The sequence below is a fragment of the Lithobates pipiens genome, unplaced genomic scaffold, assembly GCF_037356315.1.
Source record: "Lithobates pipiens isolate NorthernLeopardFrog02 unplaced genomic scaffold, aLitPip1_a1.2 Scaffold_22, whole genome shotgun sequence".
Classification (NCBI taxonomy): Eukaryota; Metazoa; Chordata; class Amphibia; order Anura; family Ranidae; genus Lithobates; species Lithobates pipiens.
Genome location: NW_027507784.1, coordinates 349,324,058 through 349,343,214, shown reverse-complemented (window position 1 = coordinate 349,343,214; position 19,157 = coordinate 349,324,058). Strand labels below are relative to the sequence as shown.

The following is a 19,157-nucleotide window of genomic DNA, read 5'->3' as shown; positions in this document are numbered from 1 at the left end:
AGGATGATGGGGGGCACAGGATGATGGGGGTACAGGATGATGGGGGTACAGGATGATGGAGAGCACAGGATGATGGGGGTACAGGATGATGGGGGTACAGGATGATGGAGAGCACAGGATGATGGGGGTACAGGATGGTGGAAGGCACAGGATGATGGGGGTACAGGATGATGGGGGCACAGGATGATGGGGGTACAGTATGATGTGGGCACAGGATGATGGGGGCACAGGATGATGGGGGTACAGGATGATGGGGGTACAGGATGATGGAGAGCACAGGATGATGGGGGTACAGGATGGTGGAGGGCACAGGATGATGGGGTACAGGATGGTGGAGGGCACAGGATGATGGGGGTACAGGATGATGGGGGTACAGGATGATGGAGAGCACAGGATGATGGGGGTACAGGATGGTGGAGGGCACAGGATGATGGGGGTACAGGATGGTGGAGGGCACAGGATGATGGGGGTACAGGATGGTGGAGGGCACAGGATGATGGGGGCACAGGATGATGGGGGTACAGGATGATGGGGGCACAGGATGATGGGGTACAGGATGGTGGAGGGCACAGGATGATGGGGGTACAGGATGATGGGGTACAGGATGATGGAGAGCACAGGATGATGGGGGTACAGGATGGTGGAGGGCACAGGATGATGGGGGTACAGGATGGTGGAGGGCACAGGATGATGGGGGTACAGGATGGTGGAGGGCACAGGATGATGGGGGCACAGGATGATGGGGGTACAGGATGATGGGGGTACAGGATGATGGGGGTACAGGATGATGGAGAGCACAGGATGATGGGGGCACAGGATGATAGGGGTACAGGATGATAGGGGTACAGGATGATGGGGGTACAGGATGATGGGGGCACAGGATGATGGGGGTACAGGATGATGGAGAGCACAGGATGATGGGGGCACAGGATGATGGGGGTACAGGATGATGGAGAGCACAGGATGATGGGGGTACAGGATGGTGGAGGGCACAGGATGATGGGGGTACAGGATGGTGGAGGGCACAGGATGATGGGGGCACAGGATGATAGGGGTACAGGATGATGGGGGTACAGGATGATGGGGGTACAGGATGATGGAGAGCACAGGATGATGGGGGCACAGGATGATAGGGGTACAGGATGATAGGGGTACAGGATGATGGGGGCACAGGATGATGGGGGTACAGGATGATGGGGGCACAGGATGATGGGGGTACAGGATGATGGAGAGCACAGGATGATGGGGGCACAGGATGATGGGGGTACAGGATGATGGAGAGCACAGGATGATGGGGGTACAGGATGGTGGAGGGCACAGGATGATGGGGGTACAGGATGGTGGAGGGCACAGGATGATGGGGGCACAGGATGATAGGGGTACAGGATGATGGGGGTACAGGATGATGGGGGTACAGGATGATGGAGAGCACAGGATGATGGGGGCACAGGATGATAGGGGTACAGGATGATAGGGGTACAGGATGATGGGGGCACAGGATGATGGGGGTACAGGATGATGGGGGCACAGGATGATGGGGGTACAGGATGATGGAGAGCACAGGATGATGGGGGCACAGGATGATGGGGGCACAGGATGATGGGGGTACAGGATGATGGAGAGCACAGGATGATGTGGGTACAGGGGGTACAGGATGGGCAGGGGTGATGGTGTTGATGTGAGCAGAATTAATGTTTCCATCAATCGATGTACAGAGATGTGGATCTCCTCCAATGTTGATTTTTCTTTGTCTCTGGGAAGAGAAATCCTTCCTCGGAGCTCCGATCATTATTATCGATCTTCTGTGATTTCTGATACAATGGAAATCTTCTACAGAAGTCACTCGGAGATCTAGGAAGCAGAAATTCCACCCAACAGGAAGTGAAAATGCCTCCAATTGTTTCTGGAAAGCTGCAATTCCTCTTTTCTTCACGAGACAAGAATAAAACACACCCAACCCGTCATCATATGACTCTTATATGACCCTTACATGCCCATGATATGACCCTTACATGCCCATGATATGACCCTTATATTAGAATAGGTATCTCCCATGGGACTTTGTTGCAGCAGGAGAAATCACACAAATTGAAATGTATTTTATAAAAGTAAAAACTCTTTATTGTACAATGAATTGGAATACCCGATGTACACAATTCATGACCTGATTTACTATCATCTCCTGCTAATCTCACATGGAGCAAGGATAATCAACATTTAATTTTGTATAAGAAAAACTGCACATCTACCAAACCCCCCCCCCCACGTGTTTCTATGCACAGTCTTCTTCAGGGGGAAAAGAGGTGGTCTTCTTCAGGGGGTAAAGGGGTGTTCTTCTTCAGGGGGTAAAGAGTTGGTCTTCTTCAGGGGGTAAAGAGGTGGTCTTCTTCAGGGGGTAAAGGGGTGCTCTTCTTCAGGGGGTAAAGGGGTGTTCTTCTTCAGGGGGTAAAGAGGTGGTCTTCTTCAGGGGGTAAAGAGGTGGTCTTCTTCAGGGGGTAAAGGGTTGGAAGCAATCCCACCTACAGAAAAGAAAGGAAAAGCAGAAATGAGGTTGACTTCACTAAATGACAAATAATAACATTATCTATACATTGTTTATATGAACATTTTAGACTTACAGAAATGGAGATGACCAGCAGAAGTAGCTCATAGCACATGTTATTGGGGTCCCAGCCGGAGGGGGGCTCCAGGACACACAGGGTGATTATCAGAGGGGCGTCCCACCATAGTGGGCTCTGTCTGAGGGGCGCTATGTCCCTGGTTTATCACGTATTACTTGAAATTTGAAACATACCCGAGTAATTAGAAAATAGACTAAAGTAGAACTAATTAGAATATCGTTAGTGTAAGACAATTATGCTGGACGGCTGTGTTTAAATATATAGAAATCATCGCTGGTACAAAGTAGATGACCATAGAGGAAGGAAGAGGCTAGATGGTCCAAGAAAGAAACTGGGGGAAGAACCCCATGGAATCCCTATAATCAGACAAAGTAATCCCTATGTGTCCATGTGTCATAACATTAGTGTGCTTAGGCATTGAGAGAGACAGCGGGCTCTTCCTACAAGAAGCACGGACCACCTGTCTGGGACCCTCGCAGCTGATTTGTGGATGGCAGGGCACTCTATATACACTATACGTATATAAGCGGGGTGGACAGCTTGTATGATTGCCCCCAGATCATGCCACGTGAGTTGATCCCCCTTGGCGTCTTTCCCGGAGAGCCGACATCCTCCGCGAGGTGTGTGCAGCATGGCTAGTCATCATATGACATGATTCTTATATGACTAATATATAAACATCATATGACCCTTAAATGACCATCATATGACCCTTACATGACCATCTTATCATCCTTACATGACCATCATATGACCATCATATGACCATCATATGACCCTTATATGATCATTATATAACCATCATATAACCCTTACATGACCATCATATGACCCTTATATGACCAACATATGTCCCTTACATGACAATTATATGACTCATATATGACCATCATAAGACCCTTACATGGCCATCATATGACTCTTATATGACCCTTACATGACCATAATATGACCCTCACATGACCATCTTATCATCCTTACATGATAATCATATGACCCTTATATGGCTATCATATTACCCTTGCATGATCGACATATAATTCTCATATGGCCATCATATGACTCTTATATGACCAACATGTGACCCTTACATGGCCATCATATGATTCTTTTATGACCAATATATAAACATCATATGACCCTTACATTACCAACATATAAACCTTATATGATCATCATATAACCCTTACATGACCATCATATAACCCTTACATGGCCATCATATGACCCTTACATAGCCATCATATGATTCTTTTATGACCAATATATAAACATCATATGACCCTTACATGACCATCACATGACCCTTTATATGACCTTTATATAAAAAAAAAATTGTATTATCTTTATATGACCCTTAGAGTAAGCTGTGTCTGGACGTTGTGGTGTGTCAGTGACAGGTAAACTTCAAGAATCACATTCCTCTCTCACATGTTTCTTTCTTTCTGTAGATGTAAATTTTAGAGAAAAACCCAAAGCGAACTGGCGGCACATTTGTATATGTGTGTACCTCTTTCTCCTGACGTTGGGATTGGTGTATTTGGCTTATAGAGGTAATGATCTCAAAGAGGACCAGTCATGTGGGTAGGGTGGGTAGGGGGTGGAATCAAGGGACAATGCCCATGGGTGGGTAGGGGGTGGAATCAAGGGACAGTGCCTGGAGGTGGGTAGGGGGTGGAACCAAGGGACGGTGCTTGGAGGTGGGTGGGGGGTGGAACCAAGGGACGGTGCTTGGAGGTGGGTGGGGGGTGGAACCAAGGGACGGTGCCTGGAGGTGGGTAGGGGGTGGAATCAAGGGACGGTGCCCGGAGGTGGGTAGGGGGTGGAATCAAGGGACGGTGCCCGGAGGTGGGTAGGTGGTGGAATCAAGGGACAGTGCCTGGAGGTGGGTAGGGGGTGGAATCAAGGGACAGTGCCTGGAGGTGGGTAGGGGGTGGAATCAAGGGACAGTGCCTGGAGATGGATAGGAGGTGGAATCAAGGGACAGTGCCCGGAGGTGGGTAGGGGGTGGAATCAAGGGACAGTGCCCGGAGTTTAGTAGGGGGTGGAATCAAGGGACAGTGCCTGGAGATGGATAGGAGGTGGAATCAAGGGACAGTGCCTGGAGGTGGGTAGGGGGTGGAATCAAGGGACGGTGCCCGGAGGTGGGTAGGTGGTGGAATCAAGGGACAGTGCCCGGAGTTTGGTAGGGGGTGGAATCAAAGGACAGTGCCTGGAGGTGGGTAGGAGGTGGAACCAAAGGATAGTGCTCGGAGGTGGGTAGGGAGTGGAACTAAAGGATGATGCTAAGAGGTCAGTAGGGGGTAGAACCAAGGAACAATGTTTGGTGGTGTGTCGTGGGTGGAACCAAGGGATGGTGCTCAATGGTGGGTAGTGAGTGGAATCCAGAGACAATGCTCGGAGGTGGGTAGGGCGTTGAAGCAAGGGATGGTGCTCAGAGGTGGGTAGGGGTTAGAACCAAGGAACGATTCTCAGAGGTGGGTAGGGGATGGAACCAGGGGACAGTGCTCAGAGGTGGGTAGGAGGTGGAACCAAGGGATCGTGCTTAGAGGTGGGTAGTGGATGGAATCAAGGAGCAATGCTCAGAGTTGGGTAGTGGGTGGAACCAAGGGATGGTGCTCAATGGTGGGTAGTGGATGTAATCAAGGGACAATGCTCGGGGTGGGTAGGGGGTTGGAACAAAGGGACGGTGCCTGGAGGTGGGTAGGGGTTGGAACCAAGGGACAGTGGTCGGAGGTGAGTAGGGGGCAGAACCAAGGGACAGTGCCTGGAGGTGGGTAGGGGGTGGAATCAAGGGACAATGCCCATGGGTTGGTAGGGGGTGGAACCAAGGGATGGTGCTCGGAGGTGGATAGGGGTGGAATCAAGGGACAGTGCCTGGAGGTGGGTAAGGGGTGGAATCAAAGGGCAGTGCTCGGAGGTGGGTAGAGGGTGGAATCAAGGGACAGTGCCTGGAGGTGGGTAAGGGGTGGAATCAAAGGGCAGTGCTCGGAGGTGGGTAGAGGGTGGAATCAAGGGACAGTGCCTGGAGGTGGGTAGGGGGTGGAACCAAGGGACAGTGCCTGGAGGTGGGTAGAGGGTGGAATCTAGGGACAGTGCCTGGAGGTGGGTAGGGGGTGGAACCAAGGGACAGTGCTCGGAGGTGGGTAGAGGGTGGAATCAAGGGACAGTGCCTGGAGGTGGGTAGGGGGTGGAACCAAGGGACAGTGCCTGGAGGTGGGTAGAGGGTGGAATCTAGGGACAGTGCCTGGAGGTGGGTAGGGGGTGGAACCAAGGGACAGTGCTCGGAGGTGGGTAGGGGGTGGAATCAAGGGACAGTGCCTGGAGGTGGGTAGAGGGTGGAATCTAGGGACAGTGCCTGGAGGTGGGTAGGGGGTGGAACCAAGGGACAGTGCTCGGAGGTGGGTAGGGTGTGGAATCTAGGGACAGTGCCTGGAGGTGGGTAAGGGGTGGAATCAAAGGACAGTGCTCGGAGGTGGGTAGGGGGTGGAACTAAGGGATGGTGCTAAGAGGTCAGTAGGGGGTAGAACCAAGGAACAATGTTTGGAGGTGTGTCGTGGGTGGAACCAAGGGATGGTGCTCAATGGTGGGTAGTGAGTGGAATCAAGAGACAATGCTCGGAGGTGGGTAGGGCGTTGACCCAAGGGATGGTGCTCAGAGGTGGGTAGTGGGTGTAACGGAGGGATGGTGCTCAGAGGTGGGCAGGGGGTGGAACCAAGGAACGATGCTCGGAGGTGGGAAGGGGCGGAGAGCAGGGAAGAGTATACCTTGTATACCTGCACCTAGTCTCTGAAAAAAGAGCCCTGTTCCACAGACCAAAAGGGTGCAAATAAGAAATGTTCATTTTTTGGGTTTGCATAGACTTTGATTAATAGAATGTTCACTGCAGTTGCCCAATCATTGATAACCACTCACTAGGCTAGATAAACATTTCTAACAGTATGAGGTTTCCTGTATTTTTGATGAAATGGGTTTAGGATTCTTTTTCCAATCTCCTCTCTGGATCAGATGTGAGTCTTCGCAGCGAGTTGTCGGCCTGTAACTTGCAGTGTTTGCAGGCGCCGGTCGGTAGTGAAGAGATGACTGGAGGAAGAGATGAGACCCTCTGGGAACCTGGGATGGAGGAAGCCATAATTACAAAGAACGAGCCATCCCTTTCATGGGGGCCACGAAGAGTCAGACCATCGATGAGCGACCTGGAGGAGGAAATCCGACTTATCCAAGTCCAGAACATGGAGCTCAACCTGAGAATCAACAACATCACCCTGAGCTCAGGTATAGTGCTTTGTCCCATCCCCCTACACTACCGCTGCCGGGCCCTCATGGAAAAAATTGGACTATTATAACAGCTTACCTGTAAAATCCTTTTCTTGGAGTACATCACGGGACACAGAGCCATAGTGATTACTGTAAAGGGTCATATAGGCACCTTTAGGTGATGGACACCGGCACACCCTAGACAGGAAGTTTAGCTCCCTTTATAACTCCTCCCCTTACTGGGAGTACCTCAGTTTTGTAGCAAAGCAATATACGTGTAATCAGAAAGAAGGGAAGGAGCTCTGTGTCCCGTGATGTACTCGAAGAAAAGGATTTTACAGGTAAGCTGTTATAAAAAATCCTCTTTTCTTTATCATACATGATGGGACACAGAGCACCACAGAAAGTACTGTATGGGATGTCCCAGAGCAATGCTATCTGAGGGGAGGGGACACCAACAAAAGTAGGGTGCAATCAGACCTGAGGACCTATACTGCTGCCTGCAGTACCCTCCGCCCAAAGGCGAAATCCTCATGCCTTCTTAAGCCTCATACACACGATCGGACTTTGTACAAACTTTCCCTAGGATTTTTGTACAAAGGGCGTTGGCCGTGAACTTGTATTGCATACACACAGCAGGACTTTTTCAGCCAACTTTCACCAAATCACGTGGTTTTTCTGCTCTTTACCGCCACCTTTGGTCAACTTCTGTTTGGTTGTCTGATCTTTTGCATTGGTTCTGAGCATGCCTGTTTGTACTTTGTACAAAAGCCCGATGGTTTTCTGTACACACGATCGGACTTTGCTCCATCGGACTTTTGTTGCCAGAAAGTCTGTCCGTTCGCACAGCCAACAAAAGTCAGATGAAAACCAAAAAAGTTTGTCCGATGGAGCGTACACACGATCGGATGTTGCTCCAAAACAGCTAATTTGTATGTTCGTTGTCAAAAAGTCTGATTGTGTGTATGGGCCTTTACATCCACCTGATAGAATCTGGGGAATGTGTGGACTGAAGACCAAGTTGCAGCCTTGCAGATTTGAGCCATGGAGGCCTGGTGATGCGCCGCCCACGAACACTAACGGCCCTGGTGGAGTGCGCTTTGATTTGATAAGGTGGAACTTTCCCCCTCAAACCATAAGCTTGAATAATTATTGCCGAATCCACTTAGCAATAGTAGATTTCAATGCTGCCTGTCCTTTTTTAGGACCTTCGGGCAACGCAAACAAAAAATCGTTTTTTGCGATCCTGAGCCGTCGCCTCCAAATAGATTTTGACTGCTCTCACCACATCCAAAGAATGTAGACAAAAGATATGTATAGACGAAGGCTAGTGGTCATATTTATCTACATACTCAAAAAGTGCCACATCCCAATTAAAGATTATTCAAAAGAAAAGGGAATTTGAGAAAAGGGGACTGGAGGGCAACCAACCCCCGGGACTTTTTTGACGGCACCAGATATACTCAAACCATATATAAAATCATTGACATTTTTATTTTGTGTACAAAAGACATTTTTCAAACAGAATAGACAATTACATCCATTTAACATACAAAGTGCAAAGTACAGATATAGAGAAATTGGTATGTGAGCCTATAAGACTCCATCTGTTACCACATTCATATATGATTTAGACTGCATTGTTTCTTTCCTACATGTTTCGCTCTTCAGAGCTTCCTCAGGACAATTGCAGCATACAGCACTCAACAAAAAAAACCCATATATCTGGCAAGTTACTTTTGTTATCTGTCGTTGTTTTCATATATTGTATATATCGATTAATGCTTAAGTGAGGACAAATAGTCTTCTCCTCCTTTTTCATCAAGCAAGCGGACCGCGATAAGAGCCCCTTTAGGGATCCCCCATTCCTACCCCCAAAGGATCTGGTAATACCACAGCAGTAAATAAAATAGAACCAGTTCAAACATGCCCGATGTCCACGAATACCATATATTGTCAGATAGAAATTTCAAAGTTTCATCCGTCCGTTTGGCGATTCCACGTGACAGCTACGTGGAATTGCCAAACGGACGGATGAAACTTTGAAATCTCCCTGACTGTACCACGGTGCTCTATCTAACAGCACAGAGAAACTTCTCGTGTTCAGAAACATACTCTATCCAATTTCTATCTGACAATATATGGTATTCGTGGACATCGGGCATGTTTGAACTGGTTCTATTTTATTTACTGCTGTGGTATTACCAGATCCTTTGGGGGTAGGAATGGGGGATCCCTAAAGGGGCTCTTATCGCGGTCCGCTTGCTTGATGAAAAAGGAGGAGAAGACTATTTGTCCTCACTTAAGCATTAATCGATATATACAATATATGAAAACAACGACAGATAACAAAAGTAACTTGCCAGATATATGGGTTTTTTTTGTTGAGTGCTGTATGCTGCAATTGTCCTGAGGAAGCTCTGAAGAGCGAAACATGTAGGAAAGAAACAATGCAGTCTAAATCATATATGAATGTGGTAACAGATGGAGTCTTATAGGCTCACATACCAATTTCTCTATATCTGTACTTTGCACTTTGTATGTTAAATGGATGTAATTGTCTATTCTGTTTGAAAAATGTCTTTTGCACACAAAATAAAAATTTCAATGATTTTATATATGGTTTGAGTATATCTAGTGCCGTCAAAAAAGTCCCGGGGGTTGGTTGCCCTCCAGTCCCCTTTTCTCAAATTCCCTTTTCTTTTGAATAATCCAAAGAATGTAGTGACTTCTTTTCCACAGAACAGGGTTCTGGCAAAAAAGGAAGGCAGAACAATATCCTGGTTTAGATGAAAACCTGAAACCACCTTTGGCAGAAAGCTAGGATGAGGACGCAATACCACACTATCCTTGTGAATAATTAAATATGGCTCTTTACAAGAAAGAGCAGCCAATTACGATACCCTTCTTGCCGAAGAAATGGCTACCAGAAAAATTAGCTTCCTTGTCATAAGGACCAAAGGAATATGTCGTATCGGCTCAAAAGGCTGTTTCTGTAATGCAGACAAAACTAAATTCAAGTCCCGAGGGTTCAGATACTGAGGTGACTTAAAGGTAGCCGCGTTACCCCCTGTATGAAGCTTCGGATCAAAGAATGCGAAGGAAGTGGACGTTGAAACAATACTGATAAGTAGACGTGTGCGGCTCGTTTCGTACGAATCGAAAATTTGTACGAATTTCTGAAAATTTGTACATTCAGAAGCATCCGAAATAGCGAATTTCTATGCCTCCGAATTGTATACAAAATTTTGTTGACGAATTTTCGGATCCAAATTCCATTACAACGGAAATGTGACTGGCGTTGACCAATCAGAGGTTTTCTTCTGGGGTTGGAAAAATTACCTTTTTTAATATGGGGGTGGGAGAGACCGTTACTGGGAGTCGATGGGAGATTCAGAATTGGACAAAATAAAAATGTTTGTTAATATCGTTTCATTATTGTCATAATAATTACGATTATTTGTTATGATGAAGTTAAAAACCCAGGAAGTCATCACAGCACAGGGATGGGGGGAGAGGCCCTCATAATGATCACAGCACAGGGATGGGGGGAGAGGCCCTCATAATGATCACAGCACAGGGATGGGGGGAGAGGCCCTCATAATGATCACAGCACAGGGATGGGGGAGGGGCCCCTCATAATGATCATAGCACAGGGATGGGGGGAGGGGCCCTCATAATGATCACAGCACAGGGATGGGGGAGGGGCCCCTCATAATGATCACAGCACAGGGATGGGGGAGCCCCTCATAATGATCACAGCACAGGGATGGTGGGAGCCCCTCATAATGATCACAGCACAGGGATGGTGGGAGCCCCTCATAATGATCACAGCACAGGGATGGTGGGAGCCCCTCATAATGATCACAGCACAGGGATGGGGGAGCCCCTCATAATGATCACAGCACAGGGATGGGGGGAGAGGCCCTCATAATGATCACAGCACAGGGATGGGGGGAGAGGCCCTCATAATGATCACAGCACAGGGATGGGGGAGGGGCCCCTCATAATGATCATAGCACAGGGATGGGGGGAGGGGCCCTCATAATGATCACAGCACAGGGATGGGGGAGGGGCCCCTCATAATGATCACAGCACAGGGATGGGGGAGCCCCTCATAATGATCACAGCACAGGGATGGTGGGAGCCCCTCATAATGATCACAGCACAGGGATGGTGGGAGCCCCTCATAATGATCACAGCACAGGGATGGTGGGAGCCCCTCATAATGATCACAGCACAGGGATGGGGGAGCCCCTCATAATGATCACAGCACAGGGATGGGGGGAGAGGCCCTCATAATGATCACAGCACAGGGATGGGGGAGGGGCCCCTCATAATGATCATAGCACAGGGATGGGGGGAGGGGCCCTCATAATGATCACAGCACAGGGATGGGGGAGGGGCCCCTCATAATGATCACAGCACAGGGATGGGGGAGCCCCTCATAATGATCACAGCACAGGGATGGTGGGAGCCCCTCATAATGATCACAGCACAGGGATGGTGGGAGCCCCTCATAATGATCACAGCACAGGGATGGTGGGAGCCCCTCATAATGATCACAGCACAGGGATGGGGGAGCCCCTCATAATGATCACAGCACAGGGATGGGGGGAGAGGCCCTCATAATGATCACAGCACAGGGATGGGGGGAGAGGCCCTCATAATGATCACAGCACAGGGATGGGGGAGGGGCCCCTCATAATGATCATAGCACAGGGATGGGGGGAGGGGCCCTCATAATGATCACAGCACAGGGATGGGGGAGGGGCCCCTCATAATGATCACAGCACAGGGATGGGGGAGCCCCTCATAATGATCACAGCACAGGGATGGTGGGAGCCCCTCATAATGATCACAGCACAGGGATGGTGGGAGCCCCTCATAATGATCACAGCACAGGGATGGTGGGAGCCCCTCATAATGATCACAGCACAGGGATGGGGGAGCCCCTCATAATGATCACAGCACAGGGATGGGGGGAGAGGCCCTCATAATGATCACAGCACAGGGATGGGGGGAGAGGCCCTCATAATGATCACAGCACAGGGATGGGGGGAAAGGCCCTCATAATGATCACAGCACAGGGATGGGGGGGAGAGGCCCTCATAATGATCACAGCACAGGGATGGGGGGAGAGGCCCTCATAATGATCACAGCACAGGGATGGGGGGAGAGGCCCTCATAATGATCACAGCACAGGGATGGGGGAGGGGCCCCTCATAATGATCATAGCACAGGGATGGGGGGAGGGGCCCTCATAATGATCACAGCACAGGGATGGGGGAGGGGCCCCTCATAATGATCACAGCACAGGGATGGGGGAGCCCCTCATAATGATCACAGCACAGGGATGGTGGGAGCCCCTCATAATGATCACAGCACAGGGATGGTGGGAGCCCCTCATAATGATCACAGCACAGGGATGGTGGGAGCCCCTCATAATGATCACAGCACAGGGATGGGGGAGCCCCTCATAATGATCACAGCACAGGGATGGGGGGCCCTCATAATGATCACAGCACAGGGATGGGGGGCCCTCATAATGATCACAGCAAAGGGATGGTGGGAGCCCCTCATAATGATCACAGCACAGGGATGGTGGGAGCCCCTCATAATGATCACAGCACAGGGATGGTGGGAGCCCCTCATAATGATCACAGCAAAGGGATGGGGGAGCCCCTCATAATGATCACAGCACAGGGATGGTGGGAGCCCCTCATAATGATCACAGTACAGGGATGGGGGGCCCTCATAATGATCACAGCACAAGGATGGGGGGCCCTCATAATGATCACAGCACAGGGATGGTGGCAGCCCCTCATTATGATCACAGCACATGGATGGTGGGAGCCCCTCATAATGATCACAGCACAGGGATGGTGGGAGCCCCTCATAATGATCACAGCACAGGGATGGTGGGAGCCCCTCATAATGATCACAGCACAGGGATGGTGGGAGCCCCTCATAATGATCACAGCACAGGGATGGGGGAGCCCCTCATAATGATCACAGCACAGGGATGGGGGGGCCCTCATAATGATCACAGCACAAGGATGGGGGGCCCTCATAATGATCACAGCACAGGGATGGTGGCAGCCGCTCATTATGATCACAGCACAGGGATGGTGGGAGCCCCTCATAATGATCACAGCACAGGGATGGTGGGAGCCCCTCATAATGATCACAGCACAGGGATGGTGGGAGCCCCTCATAATGATCACAGCACAGGGATGGTGGGAGCCCCTCATAATGATCACAGCACAGGGATGGGGGAGCCCCTCATAATGATCACAGCACAGGGATGGTGGGAGCCCCTCATAATGATCACAGCACAGGGATGGGGGAGCCCCTCATAATGATCACAGCACAGGGATGGTGGGAGCCCCTCATAATGATCACAGAACAGGGATGGTGGGAGCCCCTCATAATGATCACAGCACAGGGATGGGGGAGCCCCTCATAATGATCACAGCACAGGGATGGTGGGAGCCCCTCATAATGATCACAGCACAGGGATGGGGGAGCCCCTCATAATGATCACAGCACAGGGATGGGGGGAGGCCCTCATAATGATCACAGCACAGGGATGGTGGGAGCCCCTCATAATGATCACAGCACAGGGATGGGGGGGCCCTCATAATGATCACAGCACAGGGATGGGGGGGGGCTTTTTAAATTCATCATAATGAACGTTCGTAATTGTTACGAAAAGTTAACGGACCTAACAAAAATTCGTATTTCGTCTGAATCCAAATTGAATTTCGGACACGAATTATGAAATACAGATTAATGGCGAATACGAAACGGAATGAAACAAAACAAATTCATCTACGGCGCACGTGTCTACTGATAAGGCCGAGATCTGGCCTTTGGTATTTCTCAAGGCCAGCTTCATCTCTAACCCCATTTGTAGAAAGGCAAGGATTCTACCTATGACATACTTTCTGGGATGCCACCCCCCGGACTCACACCAGGAGACGTACGCCTTCCAGACTCTGTAATAAATGACCCCGGAGGCGGCTTCCCTGCATTATTGAAGGTAGATATCACTGAGTCGGAAGCCCACGATTCTTCAGAATGTGGGTTTCAATAGCCAAACCGTTGAATTTGTAAGGTGGGATGGAACACGGGTCCCTGAGATAGCAGGTCTGGACCTGGTGGTAGGGTCCATGGGGCCCCTACCGCCATCTTTATTATTTCTACATACCAGGTCATGCTGGGGCCACAAGAACCACAAATTCTTTTCCTGCCTGATCCTGAGAAGAAGTCGTGGGTAGCAGCAGAATAGGAGGGAATGCATAAATCAGTGAGAACTGATCCCACTGGGTCACCAACGCATCTGTTCCGCATGCAAGTGGATCACTTGCTCTTGACACAAAGTTGTTGTTGAACCTGGAAGCAAACAGATCTACGTCCATGATCCCCCATCTTTGGCATATAGCCAGGAAGATGTCGGGGTGAAGGGACCATTCCCCCGGGAACAACAGCTGGCGACTTAAGTAATCCGCCCGCCAGTTCTCTACCCCTGGAATCAAAACTGCCGATATGCGTGGCACTTGCTTTTCTGCCTATGTTAGGATCTAGTTTACCTCTTCCTGGGCTGCATGACTTCTGGTGCCCCCTTGGTGATTGGTATAAGCCACTGCTGTGGCACTGTCGGATTGGATCCTGACAGGACAACCCCGCAACCTGAATGCCCAGGCCTTTAGGGCCAGGTATGCTGCCCGAATCTCTAGAATGTTGGTGGGTAAGTTCCTTTTGGTTAAGGACCATTTCCCTTGGACAGTCTTCTCTTCCAGGACTGCTCCCCAACCCGAAAGGCTGGCATCTGTTGTTACCACCCTCCAGGTAACTGGTATGAAGGATTTCCCCTGCCGCAGATTCTCGAGTATCCTCCACCAACTGAGGCTCTGGCACACTTTAGATGCCAAATGTGTCGGAAAGTCTATCGCCTGGACTTTCTTGTCCCAGACAGACAGGATACTGTTTTGCAGCAGTCTTGAATGAAACTGAGCGTAGGGAACCGCTTCGAATGACGCCACTAGACATGTGCAAAAGGAAAAAATTTGTTTAGTTTAGTTTCGTTTTAATTCGTTAATTCATTAATTTCGTTTAGTTAATATTCGTTAACTTCCTTAAATTCGTTTTCGGATTTCATTTAGTTTTCTACTGAATTGGAAAAATCGGCCACATTCGAAAATATTTCTACCGGATTCGAAATGATTTCAACATGATTCAACATTATTTCAACAACATTCGAAAATATTTTGTGACCCGACTTTAGGGCCATGTATCTCGGGGTCACTTGGAGCTAGAGACTCCAAATTTGGATATGTTGTAGTGCTAGTACGATTGTGTTTGCATACCAAATTTGGGGTTTCTAGCTATAAGTGACCCCGAGATATGTGGCCCCAAAATCGGGTCGCAAAATGTCATTCTCTGCTCTAATAACTAATAACATTTTGCGACCCGAATTTTGGGCCACATATCTCAGGGTCACTTATAGCTAGAAACCCCAAATTTGGTATGCAAACACAATAATACTAGCACTACAACATATCCAAATTTGAAGTGTCTAGCACCAAGTCACCCCGAGATACATGGCCCTAAATTCGGGTCACAAAATATTTTCGAATGTGGTTGAAATAATTTCGAATCATGTCGAATTCATTCGAATTCATTCGTTATATTTCTTTTGTATTCGTTGTAATTTGTTATTTTTTTATTCGGACATTCGGATGCATCCGAATGTCCGAAAGATGCAAAATTCGTCCGAATTTCGATTTGTTACGAAAGGAATTGCACAAGCCTAGAAGCCACCATCTTTCCCAACAACCTCATGCAAAGGTGAATAGAAAGACCCTTCTTCGCCCTGACCCCCCTTGTGACGGAACGTCCCCCACTCTGATTGAGTGCTTCCATCAGTATACCGCTTCCTACGTCCTGGAACACAAGTCTTATGGATCTGGCTGGCTATAGGAACCCCCAAGAGCTAGACAACACCAGTCTTGGAGTACACCAGGAATATATGAACTTTATTTGAGATCTCATACAAAATATATACAGCGGGCTGACTAAAACCTAACCTAATTAGCATGAGCTAATTATCTAATCAACACTGGACTCATTCATTCTATTGCAGGTTAATTAGCACAAACAACAAAACAACAATTGGTGAAATATTCTTTAGAATCTGTGTCAAGCCAAACTAGACTCATTTACATTATACAAGACAACAGACGGGTGGCTGGAGGGGAATATATTAGCATCTAAGAGTTTGTGTCCCAACAGTGTGATTCAGTCTATTGCTAATATGGCAAATACATATCCAGAGTCTGTGTGTCTTGGGGGGGGACATGGATCTGAATCCAAGCAACACCACCTCAGGGGTCCCCAGGCATACAGCTCACAAAGAGCACCCCCCCCCCCCAAATGCGAGGGCCCATAATCACAACGCAAGAAGCTCACATTCTGTCCCCTCCAAGAGCCTCTGTCCTGGCTAGGTCTGTCACACCCTTGAAGCAGCTCCTTTATGGAGCTGATCTTTGTCTGGGGTAAAAACACCCTCTTCTGGGTTGTATCTATAACCAGACCCAAGTACTCTAGTCTTCTTACTGGCTTTAAAGAAGATTTGTCTAGGTTGAGGACCAAACTTAGGTATTCCAGGTAGTTGACTGTGGTGACCAAGCTTTGATCTACTGGTCTATCAAGAGCAGGTAGTCTAGGTATGCTATACTCCTTATACCCTGGGCCCTTAATCCAGCCAGAGGAGGGGCCAGGGCCTTTGTAAACACCCGAGGTGCAGTATCTAAAGTGAAAAGTAGAGCTACAAACTGAAAATGAAGTTTTTCCACTTCGAAACGCAGATATTTCTGATGAGCGGGGGAAATAAGTACATGTAGTTATGCATCCTTGATGTTGATTGATGCCAGAAATTCTCCTCCTTATAGGATGCAGACTACTGATCGGATTTTTTCCATGCGAAAAGATTGAATTTTCAGGAACTGGTTTAGATCTTTGAGATCTAGGAATGGGACTGACATCTCCGTTTGGTTTTGGCACCGTGAAAAGGTTTGAATAAAACCCCAACCCCAAAACTTTGAGCAAGTGGTCTTTCAAGGAATGACATTCCCCCATTGCCGCCACTGCAGGTTGAGCTACTGAACCTGCCAATGAAAAAATGTTTTTAAAGAGGAATTCCAACTTTTTATCGGTTGGATCCCTAAGCATTTGAGTGTTGTCAACAGGACAAGTCAAACTTTTAGTTACAGAGGATATAGCAGCGCCGATTGCTGGTATACGCCACATCTTTGTCAATTTTTCCTCCATAGGATAAAGTGTTGAAAACTTTTTGGGAAAAAAAATTATCTGGGTGATCCCACTCAGAATATATAAGCTTTTCCAGCAATGAATGGACAAGAAAAGCATGCACAGCTTGAGGAGGCTTCAGTGACCCCAAACAAGAAGTGGTCTTAGTTGCAGGTAACTTAAATGTGAAAAGGACCATTTCAGTAGCCTGTGAAGAAGAAGCGGGTCCTTCCCCACTCGATTCCTCGGAAGAGGTGTCATCAGTCTCTTCCCGGTCCCCTGAGGGGGTGTCACGTACCTGGTAGGAGAGCCCAGAATGCAGGGAGCGGCTCCTCGTAAGCCTCCGGCTCGAGAGCCCCTGGAAGTGGAGACAGGGATTCAAGAGTTCGGAGGGCACAAGTGCCAAGCCGGAGTATGAAGGGTCGGACCCGCAGCAGCAGAAATCCACAGAGGCCCAGGAGGGTAGATACCCGATGGCAGCCGGGGATGCGGTCACACCGAAGGCACGGGTGGATGACTGGAACAGCTGGCAGAGGTCCGAGAGGACAGCAGGCACTGGTGGTCAGGCTGGAACAGCGGGTAGCAGTCAGCGGGTACAGCAGGCACTGGCAATCAGGCAGGAACAGCGGGTGGCAGCAGACGAGGTCGGGAACAAGCCGAGTCGGTATCAGGTGGGCAGCAGAAGTACACAGGAGAAGGCAGAGACGTAGTCAGACAGGCAGGAGGTCGGTGGCAGGCAGCAATCAAACGAAGTCAGGAACAGGCCGGGTACAGTAATCAGGAACAAGCAGAAACAGATAGCAGGAATCACCGGAACACTGTAGACAGGACAGCAAGAAGGAACAGAAGCTGGTTCCTTAAGTAGCCCTTCGGGCGCCAAGAACGGTCGCACGGCGAGTCTGCGTGCCCCCGCGGGTAACCGTGCTCCCGTTCGTGACACGCGCACCCGCGTGCGCCCGTTCGCATTGTCGCGCACCCGCGTGCGCTCGTTCGTGCCGACGCGCACCCGCGTGCGCCTGTTAGAATCTACGTGCACTCGCGTGCGTTCGTTCGCGCCAACGCGCGCCTGAAGGTACCGACTAGTTCTCCGCAAAAGAATCCTGCGGGCAGGTTTCCTATGTACGACCGGGACAACAGATCGACCATGACAGGGGGATTCATCTTTCCTCTCGCAGTGTTCCTTTGTTTGAGGGTCCTGGGTGGTAGAAGGGGACCTTATGCGTTTTCTTCCACTTTGTAAAGATGTGATTAAGGCCGTTAATCTTTCCTCCAATCCACTCATGGCGGAGGAAAAAACCTCCTGAGTAATATATATTGGGGCTGAAATGTCGGAAGCAGTGCAGCCCCTGATGCCCCCGATGGCTCACTCTGACCAGCTTCCCTAGGTCTTTCAGTTGGAGATAGCGTTGCAGAGGTAGGGTCCTTAGAGCCTGAGGGAGATCCCTTTGAGCCCCTGTTTTTTGGGGTACTTGTACCTACCCTTCTGCCCATAGTGCCAAGCACAAATGCAGAGGTATTACCAGAAAATGAACCCACTGCTGAGAAAATAGTCCAGCAACTGCCGCGGCTATCAAGGCTCAATCTGATGCTAAGTAAACGTGCCCTGGGAATGCCCGTGTCACCAAACATGCACACGCCATCCATCTGCTCTGTGTCCCTCCTTCAGCTGTATACACCTGCAAAAAGTGCAGCTTTATAGCTTTACACAGCCCTGCCTTGTTAATACTGAAGTGTGCCGATGCTGCGCTAAGGCCCTGTCCCCTCTTCCTTCGGCCTCCCGCTGTGCACCCCCCTCATCTTTTTTCAAAAAATAGTTTTCTTCCATGTGAGTGGGGGCTCCGATCTGACCGGATCGCATGTGGAGGGAGGGATGGGGTGGAGGAGGGAAGGAGGGCTGCTGGATGGAGAGCCGCCGTAATGGTGGCTGGAGCAGCGTGGCGTGGCATACTGCCATCTGACCTCTGC

At 49.4% G+C, this 19,157-nt stretch overlaps 1 protein-coding gene across 3 annotated transcripts in view; it reads left to right on the top strand.

The window, feature by feature from the left end:
- Positions 1-19,157, top strand: part of MARCO (macrophage receptor with collagenous structure) — a 70,827-nt gene that overhangs the window by 18,698 nt on the left and 32,972 nt on the right. For all 3 annotated transcript variants that reach the window (XM_077450050.1, XM_077450049.1, XM_077450048.1), the window contains exons 2-3: positions 4,073-4,174; positions 6,630-6,896. In XM_077450050.1, coding sequence (XP_077306176.1) covers positions 4,073-4,174; positions 6,630-6,896 — 369 coding nt within the window. The remainder of the gene's footprint in view (positions 1-4,072; positions 4,175-6,629; positions 6,897-19,157) is intronic.